Here is a 17,004-nt window from a genome sequence, read left to right on the forward strand (position 1 = left end):
CACTTGAAAGATTTTGAGCCCGAATCTACTTTGAACTAAGAAAACTAGAAATAGAGGCAGATTTGGAGCTTAAGAAATTGGCAGTAGAAAATTAAAAGTTAGAAATTCAAGAAAGACACAGAGAGAAAGATAGGCAGGAAAGATTAGAAATGGAAGAAAGAGAAAAAAGGAAAAAAAAGAAAATGTCGACTACAGTTAGAAATGAGACGTTTAGAGCTTGGACAGTCAGGACAATTCTTCCCTTCAGACAATTTTGACATCACGAAGCATTTAAGGATAGTTCCCCCTTTCCAAGAATAGGATGTTGACAAATATTTTCTCCGTTTTGAGAAAACTGCTCAGAATCTGAATTGGCCTAAGGATTCCTGTTATATGCTTTTGCATAGTGCTTTGGTGGGTAAAGCCAGAGACATTTACATTCAGTTGTCAGTAGAGCAGGCTTCAAATTATAGTTCAGTGAAGGAATTAATTCTCAAGGGCTATGAGTTGGTGCCTGAAGCTTACCGTCGGAAATTTAGGGATTGTGAGAAGGCGAGGGATCGTTGGTTTTCTCCTGAAAAGGTCAGTCAGATTCATGAGATATTACGACAACTTGTTTTGATTGAGGAATTTAAAAGGTGCGTTGTTGTTTCTTTATCCGTAAGTCAGTGTCTTTTGTACAGAACAATGTAATATCGTATCGCGCAATTACCTCCATGATCGTATTTTAATTGTGCAGTCAGTGTTCGCACTTTTAAAGCTTGTTTTTTTTAGCGATTGACACAGTTACAATGCCGTTTCCAAAATGTGAACGAGAGATCAACCGATGCAAAAGAACTGACAACGCTGTCCGGTGCAGCAGGCTTATGATTAGCTGACCACAAGTAAAATTGACAGTTATGGCTATTTATTAGATTTGACCGCAGTTTGGGCTGTTTCACCTTTTGTGAGTTGAAAAATCTCCTGATGTAACAATACTGCCGTCATTGACAAGCGACAATGACGATGTCACGATCCCCATCCGATTTCCCCCGACAGTTGAATCATGTCTCTCCGAGTATGAATAATACCCTGTAGCTATGGGTAACCGCACATTGCCGAACAATGCCGAGTAACGTTCCCGGAATGGCAAGGCTGGGTAATCATGGGTTAAAAAGCTGGCGTTGAAAACATTGTTTCCGTGCAGCTTTGTCGGACTAGGTCCAGTTCGTAGGCGAGCCAAAGGGTTTTGAGCGAAGGCATTTTGTGGTTTTTTCATTATTTGAGTCATGACGTCACAATTGTTACAAATTTTAAACATAATCTTGTAGTCGCTCAACCCACAATCACGTTGTCACACGTGCCCTCAAAGAAGCAGGAATCAGCAAATCGAAAGAAACAATGGCAAGTTCTGCAGTTGAAGACTATATCTCAAGCGACTAACTGGCTATGACGTTTTAGAATATAATTGTCTGAATGGCACCGACCTTGGCAAAATGCAAATACATTCTATAGGACTACCAAAACACAGTAAATAAAGAATCTGCAGTTCTGATTGCAAATATGTCTGCATGCTCCACTTCCTATGTTTTCTCTGAAACCGAGTAAATGGCCATTACAGGGCAATTACCTCCTCAAAAACGGAACTACCGTAAACGCATGTCTTCATGCTGATCCGATTAATTTCCCAATCATAACGTCTACCAAAAATGTTGATGAATAGTCACAAATCTAAAACAGGGATTAGTAAAAAACTCCATTTTTACAAAAGGCTGAACACATTTTTACAAAGTGTTGTGAATTATGGAATAAAGTGGTAAATTTTACATTTGGAGAATTTAAATGGGTTGCTTTGGTTAGGTGTGTCGCTTTTATCTTGTTTACTGTGCAATCAATGTGTTTAACATGCACAGCACAAGTAAGAGAGAAATTTGGCGTCGGTTTTTCGAAAATTTTACATCCGGGCGAAAAATGCATTGATACGAAACAACTGGATTGCTTTGGTTTAGAGGTGTGTTGCGCTCATCTTGTTTGTTGTTTAATCAATGTGATTTTTGTTGACAGAATTAGTAAAGAGAAAAATTTTGCCTCAGTCCCTGCAGTTTGGTTCATGAGATTTTGTGCTGCGGACCAGTCTATTTACCTAACATATGCAGATTTGTTGCATGATGATGTGAAAGTTTTGTGTTTTGTGCGTGCCAGCACTTGTTAGCTAAGGCTAATCAGACACACATTTTATTACCTTCCACCGATCAAGCTGATCAGGCTGCACATGTAGACAATGAACCATGTGGCCATACTGTATATTACGCTTGTCACTGATACATGTCTTCTTTTGTCCTCAAAGTAAATAGCCACTCACATGAGTGAAAGCTAGTTAATTGCCCCCATGCATCAAAGCTGAACCGCGACACGTCATTCCTTGCATAAATGCATATGAAATAAGCTGGTCACCAGTTGAAAGGGTCTGTAGCCGGACACTTCCTTGTAGCATCACTTGCTCTTTTCTTTTTCACATTGTTCCTATTATTGATATCTTACTTTAAATGTTACTTTTACATAATACAGATTGTCAGTCTGAAGAAATAAGCTGACTGCAATTGCGGTCATAAAGCTTTCGCCAGATTGAGCGCTCTATATAGGACTGAGCTCGATTCCCGATAGTGGAAACCAACGTTTGGTATGCAGTGTCAGATTTCTATTACAGACTGCCTGACTGACAAACATTAAATGTTGTAATTTATGAAGCCTGTGTGTTTCACCCCATATAGCCGTTCCATTGGCTGAAGGGTACTCGAAACGTAGGCCTACACACGGTCCCTCCACACAATGGCCTACCTAGCTCACTGCATGTGAATATACAGTAGAAGTCAGGTCTCGCTGTCACTCTCTACGATAATGCGACCATGAAGAAGACTATGTCCTGTAAATTGCAATAAATCACACTCGCAGATACAGATACCTAGCTTATGTTATACGACTGGTAAATGACGTTATGCTAGCAAGTACTTCGGGTTTACAAATACAAAGTTTCGGCAGAATTTTGAGGTTGTGAATGGGTTACCAGAATTTGATTCAACACTAACGACGTGGCCCTAACTGATGCATAAGTTGGGCTTAACCATGCCGGTTAAAGGACATTAAAGCCATGTCATGTACGCCTGCCTACGAAGCGGATAAGTTGACAGTTAAGTAACGTATCGCTAGGTGAACAACCGACGGTTCTCTTCCGGTCCAGTCGGATCAGCCATTGAACTGGTGATGAACCGCTGAGAAACCATTGCTTAACCGGAAGTGTAAACGGCTGATTTCATGCAACGATTCGCAGTGACATAAAGACGGGCTGGTCATTTAGGAGTCAGGATAACTTATCATAAAATTCTCAGTCACTTTTATTGGCCTATCTGAGGCAAGATGTACCACATTTCTGTAGAACCTGTCACACATGTCAAATGGTAGGAAAGCCAAACCAGACTATTCAAAAGGCCCCTTTACAGTCGATTTCTGCATTTCAAGAACCATTTAGTAAGATACTAATAGACTGTGCTGGGCCCCTACCAAAAACAAGATCAGAAAATGAGTACATATTGACAATTATGTGTACATCCCTTGGTTCCCAGAAGCCATACCATTGAGAAATATAAAGACAAAGACTATAGTGAAAGCTTTAGTCATTATTTCACGTTATTAGGCCTCCCTAAATGTGTCCAGTCTGATCAAGGCTCCAACTTTATGTCTGGAATTTTCCAACAAGTAATGGATCAGCTAGGCATCAAACAGTATAGGTCATCCACCTATCACCCAGAAAGTCAGGGTGCTCTCGAGCGATTTCATCAAACTTTGAAAATATGATTAGGACCTACTGTTTTGACACAGTGAAGCAGTGGGATGAAGGAATTCATTTTATGCTCTTTGTTGTTAGAGAGTCAATTCAAGAGTCTCTTGGTTTTAGCCCATTTTAGCTTGTATTTGGACATACAGTGTGTGGCCCACATAAGCTCCTTAAAGAGATATTTCTATCAGACGATAATGATCGTCTGAATATTTTACAATATGTGTCATTTTTCGTACAAAACTCTCTAAGTCATGTGAGTTAGCTAGAGAAAACCTTAAGTCATCTCAGCAGTCAATGAAATCAAATATGATAAAAAGACCTCAAAACGGAAGTTTGAACCAGGTCAAAATGTTCTTGTTCTACTTCCAATTCCTGGCAAACCACTCCATGCGCGTTACTTTGGGCCATATCTAATTGATAAAAATTGAGCGATTTACATTACATCATAAAAACAACTGACAGGCGAAATACTCTAAATTCTAAGCTGGGCTCAGTCAATATTCAGAACTCAAAAATCCTAGAGAATCTGAAGTCTACAAAGTTGGTACACCTCAAGCCGTCACAACAACAACAGATGAAAGAACTGCTCCATGAATATGAACCTGTTTCAAGATGTTCCAATGAGAACAAACGTCATCTATGAAAACGTTGATGCTGGGACAGAAAGCCTGTAAAACAACATTCATACAGACTGAATCCAACAAAAGCGAAATATCTCCAGGAAGAAGATAAATACCTGCTAGATAATGACTTTATTGAACCAAGTAAAAGTAACTTGAGTTCGCCATGCATACTTGTGCTAAAGTCAGATCATAGTTATCGTATGGGCACGGACTACAGGAAAGTAAATACTTTAACAAAGACAGACATTTTCCAAATCCTCAGGATTGATGATTGCATCGATCGAGTGGGAAAAGCAAAGTATATGACCAAACTTGATCTACTCAAGGGATTTTGGCAAGTCCCTCTGATGGATTTTGCTCGTGAAATATCCGCCTTTGTCACAAGTTACGGATTGTTCCAGTACAAGGTAATGCCATTCGGAATGAAGAACTCGCCGGCTATGTTCCAACGGATGATAAATGACGTCATATCATGGCTAGACGAATGTGGAGCTTATGTTGATGACGTCGTCCTGTACAGTGACACCTGGGAGGAACACATCAAGCTCATGCAGAAGTTCTTCAAGAGACTAAGCAAAGCAATGTTGTCAACCTTGCCAAATCTGAGTTTGGTTGGGCGAGGGTGACTTACCTTGGATATACTGTAGGACAGGATGAGGTAAAACCTATTGATGCCAAAATCAGTGCCATTTCAAGTTTTCCCATTCCAAACTGCAAACGACAACTGATGCGCTTTCTCGGTATGGCTGGTTACTACAGAAATGCAAATTTCTCTACATTTCCTGAGCCTTTGACTAACTTACTTAAAAAGAAAGTAAAGTTTATTTGGTCAGAGCAATGCCAACAGGCATTTGATACACTTAAAGCCATCCTTCAAAGTGCTCCAGTCTTGTCTGCACCAGATTTCAGTTTGCCATTCAAATAAGTTTTAGATGCTAGTGATACCGCTGCTGGTGCTGTTTTATTGCAAGAGGATATATTCATGGGATAGATCATCCTGTTTGCTACTTTTCACGAAAATGTTGCAAATTCCAGAGAAACTACTCTACAATTGTAAAGTGTGTTTATCTTTGATACAGCATTTTGAAGTTTATGTTACTTCCTCAAATCAGCCAATAGTGGCTTATATTGATCACAACCCTCTTGTTTTTCTACAGACATTAAAAGGCAAAAATCAGAGATTGTTAGAGATTGTTACAGGACTTTGATCTTGATTGCAGACTGTCTCTCTCATATAGAGTTTATTGTTGGGAAGTCAGTTAAGTTTCGGCAGCATCACAGGTCGCAGTTGAGGGCAGCGTAGTTAATCACGTGACAAAAGTTGATAATGCAGCAACAACTTTAATTCACTCTGAAAGAACTCCTATACATTACAGTTAGTAAACTGTCTTGTTTGGCTCAGACAAAAATCTTTGTGCAGTTGACATCTTTGAGAATCAGCAGAGTCAAATATTTCTACTTTCAGGAGTTCCAATCTCATATCCAGTTGTATAGTTTGTTTTCTTGTATTGTGACAAAACCATCTTTATCGTATTTACAATCAAAATAGAGAAAAACTAGACAAGAAATTAGAAAAGATTTGGACTTATCAGATGATCTAAATGAGCATGCAAATTTTGTGCATGTCATTAGAAAAGAGTCAAAGTTCAGGCGCATAGAAGTTACACAGAGTTCATGAATATTTACAAGTTTAGTTACTCAGAGCCAACTTATTTCACATTACTATCCACACTGGAAATGTCCACACAGTAATATCGTGGAGATTCCGCGACACTCCCTGGGCAAGAATTGCTCGCACAACTATTTGTTTATCATTGGCTAAGTTGTTGGGCAAGTCTTTTGTTTGCTCCGATTGCAGCTCATCTTGAAGGGCGTCGTTGAATTCCAGGTTTAGTTGACTTGAACAGTTTGCAGGTCACAATCTTCCTGAGTTAAGGTCTCTGGACATTGTATAGGATACAGTAGATTCACTGGTCGATTGATGCATTTCCTGGACGGCAGAATTACCCTTGCAGCTCGACATTTTCCATCTCTACTTTGAATCAGATCATGAACTTTCCCCACGTTCCATGATTCACGAGGCAAATTGTCCTTGACAATCACAACATCGCCAGTCTTCAGTTGAGAAGGACCTTGAATTCTTGGTGCACTTTAATGTCTCTGGCTTCTCTCTCTCAAATTGAGTATGTCACTATCTCTCCACCTGTTCAATAATCCATTGAGAAGTCGTTGACCTTTCTTCCAGGTTTGTAAGAGTTTCTCAGCAGATGAAATTCTGGGTTGTACTCTAGGTCAGGATCATCAGAGTCAGGCTCAGCATCGGGCATTCCAGTCTTCGGATTAAGAGTCAGGAAATCTGCTGGAGTCAAGGTTATTGATGAGTTGATATCATCATCTACGTAAACCAGTGGGGCGGATGTTCACAACAGCTTCAGCTTCAATCATTAATGTATGAAGTTGGTCGTACGTGAGACATGCTTTTCCTATAGCTTTCTGTAGGCACTTCTTGACACATCCAACAAGTCTCTCATAAAATCCTCCCATCCATGGAGCAAGTTCAACGATGAATTGCCATTCGATGCCTTGATCAGTCATGCACTTTCTGACACCACAGTCCATGATGACATTCATCCATACTTTGTCCAAGACAGACTTTGCTAGTTTGAACTGAGGAGCGTTGTCAGAAATTATTTGCTCAGGGGTTCCACGGCGAGCAATAAATCTCCGTAAACACAGGAGAAATTGTTCTGCTGACATGTCCTTTATCAGTTCAAGATGAATTGCTCGCACAGCTAAACAAGTGTACAAGCAGATCCAAACTTTCTTTGTACCCGAAGTTTCTTTGAACAAAGGTCCAAAGTAGTCAAGTCCAGTAAATGTGAACGGCGGTGATTGAGTCACTCTCTTTAGTCTATTCTGAAGGTAGGGTTCCCATGCACCCCATGGATGTATTTTTTTAACCTACATTTTGTAATTCCTTAGGGTCTATATTTAATGAATTTTGATGTTCCCAAAATCAAATCGTGTCCCATGGGGTTCATTTGGCGCCATCTTTGCCGCCATCTTGGCCGCCATCTTGGATTTCAACGATGGGGTAGGGGTCACGTATCTACCGCTCGACGGAAACAGAAACACTGAAAATACTATAAACGTTACATTTTTAGAAAGCCAAGATCATCGCCTTTCCATTGACATATAACTTAAAAGGGATCAATAAATATTCGAATGTCGATTAGACTGTATATCGGCCATTGGCCGTAAATCGTAAAATTTGCTAAATTTCACACCCAATAATTAAGTTCCCATTCCTCCAAACAATTTTTCATAAGGTATTTATATATTTTTTGGAAGAACTCAGTGCAATAAACAAGAAAAATAAGATTAAAAGTATGTGTCTTGAGATTTAGTGGGTGCATGAGCTTGTTTTCTTATTACGTGGTATGCCACATATCCGTGTTGTAACATAAGGGGTAGGGGTAATGTTTCCCTTTCTGCTTCGAATCATGAATGATTAAACCATAAAAATGTTACATTTTTTGAAAGTGCTGCATCAGACCTTTCTAAAAATATATAAATTTATGGGGAAAAATTGCATATTAAAAGTTACAAAGCTTAAACCTTTCGTTTGTGTCGATTTCAAGTGATTTTTTAAGAACGAAATTACAAATATGGGGTAGGGGTAATGTTCCCTTTCTGCCTCGAACCATGAATTACGAAACCATATAAATGTTACACTGTTTGAAAGCTCTAAAATGGGCCTTCCAAGCATGTATAGTTTTATTGGAAAAAGTCCATATTTTAAAGTTACAGAGCTTAAACCTTTCAGTTTGTGTCAATTTTAAGTCATTTTTAAGAACGAAATTACAACATATGGGGTAGGGGTAATGTTTCCCTTTCTGCCTCGAACCATGAATTATGAAACCATATAAATGTTATACAGTTTGAAAGCTCTGAAATGGGCCTTTCCAAACATGTATAGTTTTATTGGGAAAAGTCCATATTTTAAAGTTACAAAGCTTATGCCTTTCAGTTTGTGTCAATTTTAAGTGACCTTTTAAACAATATAAGGGGTAGGGGTAATGTTTCCCGTTCTGCCTTGAACCATGAATTATGAAACCATATTAATGTTATACTGTTTGAAAGCTCTGAAATGGGCCTTTCCAAACATGTATAGTTTCATTGAGGAAAGTTGCATATTTGAAAGTTACAAAGCTTAAGCCGTTCAGTTGTGTCAATTTTAAGTGATTTTTTGAACAATATGCACAAAACAGTTAGTCCGTTGGACCAGGTATCGAAATCATCCCCTCTAAGGCATTTTACCCACTATGATTTTCTGGTAGCTAGTATTCTCAGCTGTCATATTCTGCTTATGATCCATTTAACTGATGGTGTGTGAGAGTATAACGACTTGTTTGTGAAGGGCTGTCACGCCCTCAGTAGTAAAATAGGAATGGGTTAGGGGTAACATATTTACCGCTAGTCGGAAACAAAACAAAAAGTACCATAAGCAATACGTTCTTAGAAAGCCCAGATAATCCCCTTTCCATTGGTATACAACTAAATGGGGATAAATCGATATTCAAACATCGATTAGATTTTATATCGGACATGAAATGTAAATTGTAAAATTTGCTTAATTTCAAACCCAATAATTAAGTCATGTTCCTCCAAACATTTTTACAAGGTATTTATATATCATTTGAAAGAACTTAATGCAATTGAGAAGTAAAAAAACATTAAAAGAGTGTATCTTCTTGAGACTTATGGGGTGCGTCGATTGTCTACCTAATATATGGTATGCCGTACATCCCTCTATAATATACATTTAAGGGATAGGGAGGGGTATGGGTAATGTTTCCTCTTCTACCAAACGCAGCGAATAAGGAAGCCACATAAATATCATATCTCTGAAACACTAACGCAGTTGTTTTTCCAACAAGATATGGCTTGGTAAACTCAAAAATTATGCAGTGACAATGCCTAAACTCAGAAGTTTGTGTTACTTTACTGACATTTACTTGTTAAAAGGAACATAGAAAAATACTCTGTAGGCATAAAAAGCACTAAAAAGCTAAAATGGTGGTTAATAAACGACGTTTTACTCATTTCAATAACTCAAATTAGGGAAAGAAAGTTAACAGCTATAATATGTCAAAATTATATATTCCAAACCCACAAACACTAATTGGATGTCATAGTCGTCATACAAAGTTGATATGACAGCAGCAACAATCAATCCCTTTTCTTTAATTGTATCGCGAGAGATATATAAGCAATAAAGCACCACTTTGAAAGGATACCACACGGTTTCGACCGGTAAACAACATATACGCACAAACTTCAGTCGTGTGTATAAGGAGTGAAATGGTCAAAACCGAGCTCGAGTGGTGTCCCAACTTATAGGGGTTGTTTATCGCTATATTATATCAGTATATTGAAACTTGTGATGAAAATACAAACAATGTGAAAGAAACCCACTTTTGAGATAGGAATGGCCAACTTTACAGTATATCGTAAATACATGCACAGTCACGTGACTGTCTGGGCAAATCAGAGCTCACTATTAATAGTGTTACTTTTAATACCACACGGGAACACGAGAGAATCTTTTATCGCTGAAAACCAATCACCATTAATCCACAATATAGCTTCTCAATAATAAGATAAGATGGATCGATAACACTTTACCTTCCTTACCAGAAAACAAGAGATCATAACCAATTATTCGAAATTATTTTACAACGCAGAACACTATATACTCCCACTCAGGATTACATTTTCAACTGGGTACTAAAATTCAATAGCAAAATAATTCTGGAACTAAAACCCGAAAAACCAAATATCAAAGAATGCATTCAAATTACGCAACTAAATAGTAAAGATAAGGCGAACAAACACTCTATACACCAGACAATAAGAAAGCGAGACAAACGTCAGAAAATGACTAAAGAGGCTTATATTCCCATTGACACCACAATGTTTAAAAAGCCTTGCAAGTGAATCTATCATTAGTTTCTTATCATGGATGACATTTAACCAATGTTAGACCCTGACGTCTTTGAAGCATAGACCCTACAAACGGACGTTTTAGGGTCAATGCTTGAAGATACTATTCCCACTAGCATGATCGAATCAGAGAGACTAGATTGATCTAACTTTCGAGCTAGATCAGCCACCAGCAGCTGAGAAAAAATAAGTCAACATAATCATCAGAGTCAAGCGAGCTAGACAACGGCTTCACACATTATACTCCACAGAGAGGACATTCTTACACAACTCACAAAAACGTTCGCATTTTTCGCTATCCCATTTGCGTGGCAAATGCAAAATATCAATCATGCTGAATCAAGTGTAATCAAGTAATAGCTTATTTATAGATTGAGAGAATCCTAATCCTGATAGTAATGATGGAATATAAACTTTGTGAAAAGTTGAGAAAATTTGCCACTTCTTTGATTTGTATGTTTTACATTCAATGTTGTACTAGCCGGTACTATACATGAACAGTCAATACATCCGGCAAGTATTCTGTGCTGTTCTTTTATAGTTATGTCCCCGCAATCCGAAATAAGTCTTTCTATAGTGTCAACAATTCTCTTCAATTACTGTAATCTACTCCAATAAATTCCCATTTAACTCATTTGTATGATTACAGGGAGCCTGAGCCTATCTCTTACAATCTAAGATTTGAGATATTTGACACAATATGTATGAAATTTTCATATTTTTCATAGGCCTAAATAACACACAGAAGAAAGTCATACTCAATGTTTTGTCCAATTGAAAGTCAAATTTTCACCGAAACAAGTAGAGGTGGCCATCTGTAAGCCAAACGAGAATTAATATTAGCAAAGATGGATATTAATTAAGCCTTTCCCATTTCCGATCCCAGTTACTCATACAACGGGGTATAAGTGAAAGCCAAGAGTATCGAATGTGTTGAAACCTAAGTGGCCCCTATTCAGTACCACGTAGCCTACAGGTACACCTTAAAGAATACTTACCAGGCCAAAATACCGATTGTTGAATTCCTTCAAAGTGGCAACACCTGGAAAGACACTGCGGCAACCAATTTATCACCCTGATCTCTAACTATTACCTCTACACCCAATAAAGCACCGGGACTCAAGACAGTTGTACATCACAACCTTAAGAGAGCGATCGAAGACACTCGCTACACAGAACGCAGGATGGAAGGCTGCAAAGACGATTCTTCAAATAGGCAAGAAAAGAGGCTAAAAACAACACAAACATTCACAGCAACGACGACAGGTCGGGTTTTCTTCCTATACTACGGTACAAAACCAAACCAGAGGGTCTTTCAAAGGCCACCGCACTTCCGTTAAAGCCCGGCTCGAAATGGACTGGGATCATGATTAGTGCCAAGTTTGGTTGGGCGTTTGGGGCATGGCTCTGCATAGTGAGTCTGTTGGTAACGGTTGCGATCGTTCGCATTATCTGCGGATCTGTTTGCTCTCAGATCACGCTCAAGCTCGGACTAATATAGATACGTACAGCTTTCGTTTCAAGGTTCGTTTCAGTCATGCCATGGCAAATACTCGAAATAAAAAAGAAAGGAAAACTATCAACTTAATCAAACAAGAGTTTGCTTGAATGAATTTACCGACGTTTCAGGCCATATCAATGTTCGTTATGTGAATGATTCAGCTGCTGACCGCCATGTACATACGGAATATTGGCGCCATCTAAAGTCGAATAATTATCAAAAAAGTAAAAAGCTTATATCTGGGCTTCTAAGAATGTATTGTTTATGGTCTTTTTTTGTTTTTGTTCCGAATAGCGGTAAATAAGTTACCCCTAACACATTCCTATTTTACTACCGAGGGCGTGACAGCCCTTCACAAACAAGTCGTTACACTCTCACACACCATTAGTTAAATGGAAAATAAGCAGATTATGACAGCGTAGAATACTAGCTCACAGAAAATCATAGTGGTAAAATGCCTTAGAGAAGATGATTTCGATACCTGGCCAACGGACTAATTGTTTTGTGCATATTGTTCAAAAAATCACTTAAAATTGACACAAACTGAAAGTTTGTAACTTTCAAATATGCAACTTCCCCAATAAAACTATACATGTTTGAAAAGGCCAAGTTCAGAGCTTTCAAACAGTATAACATTTATATGGTTTCATAATCATGGTTCAAGGCAGAACAGGAAATATTACCCCTACCTCTTATATTATACTTTTGTTTAAAATGTCACTTAAAATTGACACAAACTGAAAGGCATAAGCTTTGTAACTTTAAAATATGGACTTTTCCCAATAAAACTATACATGTTTAGAAAGGCCCATTTCAGAGCTTTCAAACAGTATAACATTTATATGGTTTCGTAATTCATGGTTCGAGGCAGAAAGGGAAACATTACCCCTACCCCATATGTTGTAATTTCGTCCTTAAAAAATCACTTAAAATTTACACAAACTGAAAGGCATAAGCTTTGTAACTTTAAAATATGGACTTTTCACAATAAAACTATACATGTTTGGAAAGGCCCATTTCAGAGCTTTCAAACAGTATAACATTTATATGGTTTCGTAATTCATGGTTCGAGGCAGAAAGGGAAACATTACCCCTACCCCATATGTTGTAATTTCGTTCTTAAAAAATCACTTAAAATCGACACAAACCGAAAGGTTTAAGCTTTGTAACTTTTAAATATGCAAATTTTCCCATAAATTTATATATTTTTAGAAAGGTCTGATGCAGCACTTTCAAAAAATGTAACATTTTTATGGTTTCATCATTCATGATTCGAAACAGAAAGGGAAACATTACCCCTACCCCTTATGTTACACACGGATATGTGGCATACCGCTTAATAAGAAAACAAGCTCATGCACCCACTAAATCTCAAGACGCATACTTTTAATCTTATTTTTCTTGTTTATTGTACTGAGTTCTTCCAAAAAATATATAAATACCTTATGAAAAATTGTTTGGAGGAATGATAACTTAATTATTGGATGTGAAATTTAGCAAATTTTACGATTTACGGCCAATGGCCGATATAAAGTCTAATCGACGTTCGAATATTAATTAATCCCTATTAAGTTATATATCAATGAAAAGGCCATGATCTTGGCTTTCTAAAATGTAACGTTTATAGTATTTTATTGTTTCTGTTTCCGTCGAGCGGTAGATACGTGACCCCTTCCCCATCGTTGAAATCCAAGATGGCGGCAAAGATGGCGCCAAATGAACCCATGGGACACGATTTGATTTTGGGAACATCAAAATTCATTAAATATAGACCCTAAGGATTACAAAATGTAGGTTAGAAAAATACATCCATGGGGTGTATGGGAACCCTACCTTCCGACCCGACTACTCCCTTGGCAATGGTGCCATAGCTGGCATCTCAGCTCGTCGACAAACTCTACAGTCATGGAGGATTCTTCTCACTTGTGAGCGACCTTGAGGGATCCAGTACTCGTGGCGAGTCTGAGCCAAGGTCTGTAAAGTTTCTGAATGAAGAAGCTTTTGACGATAGCTCTCAATCACAAGTTTAGTGAAGTGGTCCCTCTTAGCGAGCAGTTTTGGGAGAAGAGCACCTTCAGAAAGTTCAGAATTTATGAGTCTTCCCTGGCAACGAAGAAGCCCTTTATCATCTGGTTGTATGCCTAGTTGATACTTCGGGTTGTGTTTTCTATTTTTCTTCTTATGGCGTCCAAAACGTCAGACAGTTTCTTCTCTGAACATAAAGTTCCTAAGGAGTTTTGCCTGTACGATTTCCTTTACAGTTAAGGGGCCTTCTTCAGAATGCTGTCTCCTCAGTTTCTTTATGAATCGACTAGCCAGAGCAGTAACCCTAAGAAGCTTTATCAGTGATGAGAATTTCTTGTCATCGATGCCAAAGGGGCTAGTTGAGCTGCAGTCTTCCCCAGACAACAGACCTGTTTCATATAGTATTCTTGTTCTTTCTTCTGATTTGATAGTTTGCAACAGTTCTTTGTTGACTTCAGATACATTCCAAGTTGGCCAAGTGTCTTCAGGATTACACAACCAATTCGGACCATGCCACCATTTTACCGAATTTTCTCTATTTCTCTATTTTCTCTATTTCAGGACCAGGTACAGTCATTGTGTCTTCTTTCACATGCCAGTTCGATCCTACGACTTTAATATTATCACCTCTCGATTGATCATGCTCTGGTATACTGTTCAATAATAACTCTGAGTTGGATGTCCACTCACGTGAATTCATGGAAGCATTTTAGAAGATCTTCTTTGCTTCAGTGTAGAAGTTCTAAGCGGTTGTGGAGCATCAGTTCCGGTAATTACATTAACCACATAGATATTGTCTCTTATCTTCTGTGCGATCTCACTTCCATCTTTCTTTAAGTGATGGTCCAATGTGGCAGCCAGAAGAAAAGGACTTGGAATCACACCAAACGGGATGCATCAGAATCTGTAGGTCTAAAGGTTACCATCTACCCATGGAATTTTACAGTCGCTTAAACCAGAAAAAACTAGTAACATCTTTATCAGGGGATTGAAGTCCCACTTGTAGAAAGGCTTTCTCAATGTCCGCTACCATGGCAACTTTGTTCTGTCGGAAACGTAGTAATAGGCCACATAAATCTTTCAGCATGACAGGTCCTCGGTAGAGACATTCATTGAGATTCTTAGAGCCCTTCTTTTCTTTGGCAGAGGCATCATACACTATTCTTACTTTTGTGCTTGTCTTCATGGGATTAATCACAGCATGATGTGGTATATAGTGTCTTTTGTGTCCTACTTCAGATGTGTCTGTCAATTGCTCTATTATCTCTCTTCTTCTCTGTTCTTCAATAATGGCATCGTATTTTTCTAGAAGATCTGGGTTCTTGGACAGTTTCTGGACCAATGTCTTTAAACGGCCATAGGCAAGTTCACGATTTTCAGGCAAGTCAGGCTGTTCCTCTTTCCAAGGCCACTTGACATGGTATCTTCCATTTTCAAATTTCACAGTTTCATTGAAGTGTTCGAGTGCTCTGTCATCATCCGATTCTTCATAAGAGTCTCTTATCCCGATTGCTTCCATACTCCAGAAGTCTGCAAGATTTGGCGTTACGTTAAGTGAAGAATCAGGACTGGTATACATAGGAGTCGTACTACCAAGTTGACTACCAAGTGTGAGTATTAACATACTCGGCTCATTTGCTGGTTCAGGATTACCTGGTGTTCTTCCAGTAAGTATCCATCCAAGTTTGGAACCAAGTAAATGAAGGCCAGGCTGGACTTCAACTCTCTGTGGCAGGATCAGATCCAAATAGTAGTCGTTACCAATAAGTAGTTCAATAGTTGAAGTTTCAGTTTCCTGAGGTAGTGAATCAGCCAAAGGGATATCTTTCCACAAAATGTCCCAGTTCTGAAATGTCTCAGTGTTAATTGGCATTCGCTGTAAAGTTCCGGTGATTTGTGGCACGATGTTTACAGTGACAGTCATAACAGAACCATCTCGAAGACAAATGTCCAATGTAGTCACTGGAGATTTGATCACTTTTGAGTTTTGAGTTCCAAATGTGACAATAGACATCTCTTCGACAGTTCCAGTTTTCAGTCTTAGTTTTCTTGCAAGATCATCTGTGATGTATGATCTGTGACTTCCGGAATCAAACAGGATACGAACAGACTGTTTCAATGAAGAGTCTGGATTTTCGATCATAGTAGTGGCAGTTTGCATGAGAACAATTTCTCCGGAAGCCATTAGAGCCTTTTCTGCAGTGGGTTCAGCATCTTTTGGAAGTCCTTGAGTGAGGAGAGTGTTCTCTTTCCTTGTAGATGGGAACCTTTTAGGACAAAGACTGCTATGGTGATTCTTTCTTTGACGACAGAAAAAACATGGCTTATTGACAACACAGTCTTTCAATCGATGTCCTTTCTTTAGGCAGATATAACACTGACCTTTGACCTTCTCTTTTCTTGCTTCAACAGTTGAATACTTCGTGCATTCATCACTCCAGTGGTGTTGTTCACAGAAATGACAACGTCTCTTAGGATTTAGCTTTTCACTGGCTTGATGAGTTGGTCCCCTTTCACCAATAACCAAGGCTTGAGCAGATGATACCGATGATTCTGCGTACAACTTGGATGCTGATGGTGACTTCTTAGGGGTTGCTTTGTCCTTTGTGGAAGGAAAGTTGTGTGATGTCTGTCTATCAGTTGCTTCGGCAGCCATGACATACCGTTCAAGGAGTTCTCTGAGTTTACATACTGTCCATTTCTCTCTAGACCCCTTTTGCAGCTCGAGCTGGAACAGTACCTCTTTGGGAAGTTTAGACGTGATGATAGAAACAAAAATGTCCTGATTAACATCCTCTTCAATGGCCTCTAAGCTTCTTAAATGTTTTTTCAATATCATCATATAGTGTTCGTAGACTGCCTGCTTGATTTGCAGATACTGGCAGGCTGATCAATTTCGAGTAGTGTGCATTAATTACAGTTTGATTATTCCAAACCTCTCACAAAGTAATCTCACGGCCACATCATAGTTCATATTTGAAGGGGTCATACCTGATATAGCGTTCAGTGCATCACCATGAAGTTTACTTCTCAGGTAGTTGAACTTCTCTATTCGT

The 17,004-nt window shown here is 38.7% G+C and overlaps 2 protein-coding genes across 2 annotated transcripts; both read right to left on the reverse strand.

Moving 5' to 3' along the window:
• Nucleotides 1–6,807: 6,807 nt before the first annotated feature.
• On the reverse strand, nt 6,808–7,173 carry LOC139124690 (uncharacterized). Its single transcript, XM_070690811.1, has one exon. The coding sequence runs from the start codon at nt 7,171–7,173 to the stop codon at nt 6,808–6,810; it is 366 nt and encodes a 121-aa protein (XP_070546912.1).
• A 7,715-nt stretch (nt 7,174–14,888) lies between these two features.
• On the reverse strand, nt 14,889–16,787 carry LOC139124691 (uncharacterized). Its single transcript, XM_070690812.1, has one exon. The coding sequence runs from the start codon at nt 16,785–16,787 to the stop codon at nt 14,889–14,891; it is 1,899 nt and encodes a 632-aa protein (XP_070546913.1).
• Between the last annotated feature and the right edge of the window lie 217 nt (nt 16,788–17,004).

The sequence above is a fragment of the Ptychodera flava genome (genome assembly GCF_041260155.1).
Source record: "Ptychodera flava strain L36383 chromosome 23 unlocalized genomic scaffold, AS_Pfla_20210202 Scaffold_24__1_contigs__length_23054250_pilon, whole genome shotgun sequence".
Lineage (NCBI taxonomy): Eukaryota > Metazoa > Hemichordata > Enteropneusta > Ptychoderidae > Ptychodera > Ptychodera flava.